Source organism: Trichechus manatus, unplaced genomic scaffold (genome assembly GCF_000243295.1).
Source record: "Trichechus manatus latirostris isolate Lorelei unplaced genomic scaffold, TriManLat1.0 scaffold00004, whole genome shotgun sequence".
NCBI lineage: Eukaryota > Metazoa > Chordata > Mammalia > Sirenia > Trichechidae > Trichechus > Trichechus manatus.
In genome coordinates, this window is record NW_004443940.1 from 34,638,994 (window position 1) to 34,646,874 (window position 7,881).

The following is a 7,881-nucleotide window of genomic DNA, read 5'->3' on the forward strand; positions in this document are numbered from 1 at the left end:
GGGGCGCTGGCAGCCGTGTGGCCGGGGCGCTGGCAGACGTGTGGCCGGGGCGCTGGCAGACGTGTGTGGCCGGGGCGCTGGCAGACGTGTGGCCGGGGCGCTGGCAGACGTGTGTGGTCGGGGCGCTGGCAGCCGTGTGTGGCTGAGGAGGTCTCAGCGTAAGGAGGACAGGAACGCCAGAGGTGGCACCACTGTGGCCAGCTGACAGCAGCCCTGGTCTCAGCGCAGGGGCAGTGGGGAAGCGATGTGATGGGCTGCTCCTTCACTGCGCTCCCTGTGGTCGATGGAAGGTGAGGAGACAGGCTGAGAGAAGTTGAGTGACTTGCTCAGGGTTACGTGTAGTCCCTGGTAGGCTTCTTGCCTTCTGGTGGCCCACCCTGGTCCCCAGGGCCAGGCTCTGATGGCTGCAGAAGCCCCCGTGCAAGCACCTGGTGCCCGTCATCCCAGTAGGTGTGCTTTTTTTTTTTTTTTAATTGTTGTACTTTAAGTGAAAGTTTACAGTTCAAGTCAGTCTCTCATACAAAAATTTATACATACGTTGTTATGTGACCCTAGTTGCGCTCTCTGTATTGTGACAGCACACTCCTTTCCACCCCTGATTTCCCGTGTCCATTAAACCAGCTCCTGTCTCTTTCTGCCTTCTCATCTCACCTCCGGACAGAAGCTGCCCATTTAGTCTCATGTATCTACTTGAGCTAAGAAGCACACTCTTCACGAGTATCATTTTATGTCCCATAGTCCAGTCTAACCTTTGTCTGAAGAGTTGGCCTCAGGAATGGTTTTTAGTTCTGAGTTGACAGAGAGTCTGGGGGCCATACTTTCTGGGGTTCCTCCAGTCTCAGTCAGACCTTTAAGTCTGGTCTTTTTACTAGTATTTGAATCCTGCATCCCACTTTTCTCCTGCTCCAACAGGGACTCTCTGTTGTGTTCCCTGTCAGGGCGGTCATTGGTGGTAGCCGGGCACCATCTAGTTCTTCTGGTCTCAGGCTGATGGAGTCTGTAGTTTATGTGGCCCTTTCTGTCTCTTGGGCTAATACTCTCCTTGTGTCTCTGGTGGTCTTCATTTTCCTTTACTCCAGGTGGTTGGGCCCAATTGATGCATCTTAGATGGCTGCTTGCTTGCTTTTAAGACCCCAGACACGACTCACCAAAGTGAGATGCAGAACATTTCTTAATAAACTTTATCATGCCAGTTGACCTCGATGTCCCCTGAAAGCATGGTCCTCAGACCGCCGCCCCTGCTACTCTGCCCCTCAAAGTGTTTGGTATCAGTAGGAGCACTTTTAACTGCTTAATGACGCAGACCTTCTCACTGGAAGAGACTCCGTGTCTCCAGCTGTTCCCTCAGTGAACTCGTGGCTCAGAGGGTGGCTCTGAGAGCGTTCATGAGCTTTTGACCCCTCATTCGAATGGAACACTTTAGGATTTGATTCTCCCCATTGGGGAGAAATGAACAGCTAACTCTGGCACTGGGTGGTTCCGAGCAGCGCGGTGCTGGGCAGTCTGACCCGGGCTTGGAGCCTCGCTGTGCACTGTGTGACCTGGAGGAAGTGGCTTACCCTCTAGAGGCTCCGCCCCCTCACCTGGGCTGTGTGGTGAGGCCCCAAGGGTAGAGAGGCCCAAGTCAGACAGCTTCTGACTGGCCTGCATGCAAAGGCCGCCCCTGGAGGAGGCGAGAGAAGCTGCTCACAGGTCTGCCTCTGGGGAGGGGCAGCCAGGCATCTAGAACAGGAGGAGTGTCCTCTCTGATTTTTTACTGGGTGCACATCTCTTTCGTTGTTTAAGAAGATATATTGTCAAACATAACACACACACCAAAGTCCAAGCCGGCTGCAGTTGGGTCAGTTTTGACTCGTGGTGACCCAGTGTGTGTCAGAGTAGAGCTGTGCTCTGTAGGGTTTTCAGTGTCTGTGATCTTTTGGAAGTAGACTACCAGGTCTCTCTTCCAAGGTGCTTCTGGGTGGATTCGAACTGCAAGCCTTTCAGTTAGTAACCATTTGTACCACCCAGAGACTGTCCCGCACCGGAGTGTGATAACGTATGGATGTAATGAAGTGAGCATTCTCACGCTAACCACCTCACCTCAGAAACAGCATACTACCGGTGTCTTTAAAACAAAACTCCAAACCAGTTGCCGTTGATTCCTCTTCTAGTACTTTTTCAGATAAAACTAGTTGTTAACTTAAAGCTTAGTAAATTTTTCAGAAACACGATTAAAGTACCAGAGTGCCTGGTGTGCGCTCGGTGATGCTGGTTGAATCTTAGGACAGCCTGCTGCAGGCGGCATGTGATGTACACCCTTAGCTCTGCCTCTGCCAGGTTATTCCTGGAAGCCCTAGAAGAATGTTTTCGCCCTGCCCCGCGCCACGTGGACCTCGAAGAGCACTGTCTCAGGGAGCTTTTTAGCAATATTCCAGATAAAGCCAAGAGACAGCCCCTGTCTCCTGGAGCTTTCCTGTCAGCGAATCTTCTGGCCCACAGTGCTTTCTCAGGCCCTGCAGGTTTAAGTGAAGGCCGGTCGTGGTTGCTGGCAGAGCTGATGCACAGACAAGCCTCTTGGCGGCCGGTGATCATCCGGGCTGGACGCGTGGGCCCAAACAGATGGTCTGGAGACGGAAGCGTGACAGATGGCTCTGAGGGCAGCTTGGTGGGTGACCTGAAGCTGGACCGAGCACAGGAGTCTTGTCTGGGCCCCGCCAGCATCTCTGGTGAAGTCTGTCCCTGAGGCAGGGCGTGCTGAGTGTCAGAGGCCCACGGCCTCGTGTATCTGGTCTGGTTCTCCAACGTGGGAGGCCATGCCCTCTGCCCAGACTTCATGCTGCCAGTTTCTGACGGTTTGACTCTGCTTTGTTGGGTTCGGGTCCCCTGCCCAGATTCTTGGACGTTCATCCGTCCACCTCACTCTGAGGTCCCGGACCAGTGTTTCCTGAGTGCAGGGCTTGGGCCACGTGCGTGGGGGTCATCTAGGCTGTTTGTTAAAGTCTAGATTGCCAGGCCCTGCTCCAGACCATAGCTCAGAATCTCTGGGGCTTGGGCTCATGCTTACAGCCAGCGCCCCAGGTGAATCTGATGCTCATGAACACCCGTAACCACCACACACAGCCTTTCAGCCTGAGATCAAGATACGGGAAGGGAACCTAAGGCCTGAGTCTTGCCAGTCCTTTCCAGATTGGTGTAAATCATTTGGTGACCCATGGCCTAAACGAGGAAGAGCCTGTCAGTGACTGGAATAGAGGAGGAAGTTAAGGCCCGTTTCCGCCTTTGTATTAAGGCTCAGAAAACGTTATCACAGCCTGGTTTCTTTTTCGATCAGCCTTTATTCTCTCTGTGTGCTTCTGGGAGCCATGCCAATTTGCGTGGCTGTTGAAGGATTGACAGCGTTTGTCTAGTTGAAATTTTTTAAAAATCAGAATGGAATTAAAGTGCTGGAAGGAAATATGGTTCTCTGTGTCTGGTGCGTGGCTGCGGTTCTGGGCCTCCCTCCGTCACAACCCTGGGAACTCCGCGAACACTGGGCCTCCTGTTTCTGTGGCTTCCTTTTCCCTGGTTTACTCCATCATTTTGGTAGAGTGTGCGTCCCACAATGGCTTTGTCCTCATCTCAGAAGTTACTTGGTTCTGTCCATTTCTGAGCCTTTTGGGCTTTTGTAGTGTGAATCTTGTTGCCTCTCAGTTTTTCCCATTGCTGGCCTGTCTTTCAGCTCTATCTGGTGTGCTACGTCAGTTCTACTTTCCTCTTTGCTTTTTCAGTTCCCAGAATTTTGTTTTGCCCCTCCTTTCCTTGTGTGGGTTTATGCCTTTAAAAAAAACTCTGTGGTTTTGGTAGGGTTCAGGGGACGAGCAAAAATAAATGTGAAAGTCAACTGGACTAAACCAAAAGCTAAGAAGTTTCCTGAATACAGCCAAACACTTTGAGGGACAGAGTAGCAGGGGCGGGGGTCTGGGGACCATGGTTTCAAGAGACATCTAGGTCAATTGGCATAACGCAGTTTATTAAGAAAATGTTCTGCATCTCACTTTGGTGAGTGGCATCTGGGGTCTTAAAAGCTAGCAAGTGGTCATCTAAGATGCATCAGTTGGTCCCAACCACCTGGAGTAAAGGAGAATGAAGAACACCAAAGACACAAGGAAAGTACTAGCCCACGAGACAGAAAGGGCCGCATAAACCAGAGACTGCATCAGCCTGAGACCAGAAGAACTAGATGGTGCCTGGCTACCACCAATGACCGCCCTGACAAGGAACACAACAGAGAGTCCCTGATGGAGCAGGAGAAAGGTGGGGTGCAGAACTTAAATTCTAGTAAAAAGATCAGACTTAATGGTCTGAGACTGGAGGGATCCTGGAAGACATGGCCCCTGGACTTTCTGTTAGCCCAGAACTGAAACCATTCCCGAAACCAACTCTTCAGACAAAGATTAGACTGGACTGTAAGACATAAAATGATACTTGTGAAGATAGCACGTCTTAGCTCAAGTAGACACATGAGACTAAATGAGCAGCTCCTGTCCAGAGGTGAGATGAGAAGGCAGAGAGGGTCAGGAGCTGGTTGAATGGACACGGGAAATCTGAGCTAGAAAGGAGGAGTGTGCTGTCACAGTATAGGGAGAGCAACTAGGGTCACATAGCAATGTGTGTATAAATTTTTGTATGAGAAACTGACTTGAGCTGTAAACTTTCACTTGAAGCACCATAATAAAAAAAAGCGAGTACAGCCTACCATCTTTCCTAGTTCATTTAGTGCTCTCTCGCAGTCACACGTTTCTGTAAATTGCTCCGACTTCTTTTTAGAACAAACAGGGAATGAATGAGTGACTTGTCTTGGTCAGGGTTCTCTAGAGAAACAGGGCCAGTAGGAGAGATATATCTATCTTATGGGAGGCCCACCCACATGCTGGAGGGGAATCTGCTTCAGGCCAGCTGATGCAGTCACATGTCAGTATTTCATAGCGACATCGAGACTCGAGTTGGACCCAAGAACCGGACACTGTAGCCTAGCCAAGTTGTCACAGAAAATGCCCCATCACATAACTGAGTGGAGAACCGACATTAGTCGACCTTGGGGCTCAGCCTTTCTGGCTGTCTTAGCTCCAAAGTCAATGGTCTTTTCCTTCCAGCCCAAAGCATGCTTCAGCAGAATGAGTTAGCATGCCCAGTTAATTGTCAGGGTGGTGGGAGAGCGTGGCAGCTGCAAGGTGGACTCCTCCACCTCAGTGAACTTTGTTGGAAAGAGAAGAGGGCGTGAGGCTTGTGGGACCAGTGGCCGAGCCTCCTGGCTGCTGCTGGGGAGGTTGTTCCACCTCTGCTGAAGGCTGGGAAGGAGCAGGGACAAACCCCTTCCCGGGTGGAGACTGCTGTACCCAGAGTTAGTGGATTTGGTTCTCCCCGCCACAGACTTCTGCATGAATCCCCAGACGGTGCTGCTCCTGCGAGTCATTGCCGCCTTCTGCTTCCTGGGCATCCTCTGTAGCCTGTCTGCGTTCCTTCTGGATGTCTTTGGGCCCAAGCATCCAGCCCTGAAGATCACCCGTCGCTATGCCTTTGCCCACATCCTCACAGGTAACACGGGGCTGCTCACAGTGGGGAAGGAACGGGCGTAGGGCGGGCACATGCTGCGTGGAGGTGCAGATGGGGACGGGGGGGTTTCTATGAGCAGACACCGTTCCAGGTGCCCATTTCAGCTCTCGCTTTTCACAGCATCTGGGCGTGTGGGCCGCTCGCTTCAGTGAGTGCATGTCCACTCGCCAGGACCCCAAACCCACTTAGCCCAGCTGCAGAGAGGTGATATTGTTAGACTACCACAAGGAATTCACGGCTGTCTAAAAACTGGATTTCAAGCTCAAGTGGGTGCATGGGGCCTGGTGCCAGCAGGGAAGGAGCCAGGGTGTTTCCTTGCGTGTCCCAGAGCGCACGGCCTCAGCAGGTTCTCACCCTCCTCCACCTTCCCGTGCTCTGCAGACCGGCCTCTCTGGGGCTGCTGGTCTGTTTGACTGGTAGTGGTGTCAGCTCCAGCTCCCAGACTGCACGCCATGTCTGTCCCTCTCAAGCCCACAGTGGCATCCAGCAGCGTCAGTCACTCAGTATCCCAATTGTAAATTGCTAAGAAAGAGAGAATCTGACCCAGGTAGAGTAAGGCATCTGTGCCCAGTCCCAGCCCAAGAATCCCACGACCAAGCGAGCTCCCCTTTGTGGGTCTGGGGCCAGGCCAGTTCTCTAAGAAGGGGGTTTGGGGACAGAGGCTGTGATGGGTTCCTTGAGCATCCTGGCGTCAGGTGCCCGCTGACTGCCTTCCGTGCCGTCCTCTGTCCCCCAGTCCTGCAGTGTGCCACTGTCATCGGCTTTTCCTACTGGGCTTCCGAGCTCATCCTGGCCCAGCAGCAGCAGCACAAGAAGTTCCACGGCTCCCAGGTCTACGTCACCTTTGCCGTTAGCTTCTACCTGGTGGCAGGAGCTGGTGGGGCCTCCATCCTGGCCACAGCAGCCAACCTGCTGCGCCACTACCCTACGGAGGAGGAGGAGCAGGCGCTGGAGCTGCTGTCTGAGATGGAGGAGAACGAGCCCTACCCGGTGGAGTACGAGGTCATCAACCAGTTCCAGCCGCCCCCGGCCTACACACCCTAATGCCAGCTGCTGGGGTTCTTCCTCAGCTCTTCCCCCGACTGCAGCTCCGTTCACACCCAGGGGAGATCCTTTGCCCCCAGGCCTCACTGGTAGCACCCCGAGCATCTTCTCCCGACCTCCCCCAGGAGAGACTGCCTGCTCTTGAAACCTGGGGTGCATGGATTTGATGTGATGCAGTGTCTCCCCACCTGCACTTTCCTCTCCCTCACGCTCAGTAGTCACTACCAACCAGGGATGGTCATACAGCTTTCTCCCTTCATGGACCATATCTTTGGGACTGGAACTCCTTGGGGACTGCTGACGGTGCACAGTCCCAGACAAAAGTGTCAGTGGGGCCCCAGGGAAAGGGGGCTGTGCCCTCCAGGCTGGCTTCAGAAGGTCAGTGTTTCTCCCACGGCCGTCGTTCTGGGCTGGCCACCCTGCTCCTTCTCGGAGTGCCCCAGAACCAGGCCACCCACTCCGTGGAGTTCTCTGCACTTTAGTCTTTGGACTTGATGTCACGTGTGTGCTTGTTTTACGGGGAGGACGAATTGCTGTTGGGAAGAGGGCCGTTGCTCTCCCCATCCTGCCCTGCTTTGTGTGGCTGGAGCCCTGGCAGGGAGAGCAGGACGTGGCGTGAGACTGAAGCCTCCTGGTGCCTACCAGGGTCAGAGTGAAGGGTGTAAATCTCCCAGCCCTTTCACCCTTTAAGATGGGGGTGGTTTTAAATGGAAAAAACAATACCAAGCTGCAGGAACAATACTCTCTTTTTGAAATAGGGACAAGGCAGTTGTCATTTTCCAGAAATTTCTCCCATTCCTTTTGGCTCTGCAATACTTTGGGCCTGAATTCCTTCCAAGCCTGAGCCTCTCCCAGCAGAATGCAGCCCTCGCCCCTCCCCCTTCCTCCCCAGTGCCTGCGGCTCCCTGTGGGGCTTCCCTGTGGGGCTTCCCTGTGGGACCCGGAGCCCCACTGCCCCCGAGGGGCTGAGGATGGTGTGGCCTGGCCGGCTGGCCAGCGCGGTGCTCCTCAGGACTGCAGCACTGAGATGTAACCTGGCCTCAGTTGCACAACGGCCCACAGTGTGGCGGGAAAAACCACCACTCTCCACATGGGAACCATGCCCGTGGGACCCCATTGCCTGAGGCTTCAGAGCTGCCCGGTCAGTCTGCGCTTGGGCTCAGCATGACCCCGAGTGTAACCTGGGGCTACAGCTTGCTGCATGCCCCCCCCCCTTCTCGAATGTACTCTGGTCTTGCTGTGTGCTACTGGCCCTTTCTTGCC

At 53.8% G+C, this 7,881-nt stretch overlaps 1 protein-coding gene across 1 annotated transcript in view; it reads left to right on the forward strand.

Moving 5' to 3' along the window:
* The window catches only part of TMEM127 (transmembrane protein 127), a 12,445-nt gene extending 5,101 nt beyond the window's left edge, over window positions 1-7,344 (forward strand). The window contains exons 2-3 of the mRNA XM_004369346.2: window positions 5,392-5,556; window positions 6,311-7,344. Coding sequence (XP_004369403.1) covers window positions 5,392-5,556; window positions 6,311-6,618 — 473 coding nt within the window. The 3' untranslated portion in view covers window positions 6,619-7,344. The remainder of the gene's footprint in view (window positions 1-5,391; window positions 5,557-6,310) is intronic.
* Window positions 7,345-7,881: the final 537 nt, after the last annotated feature.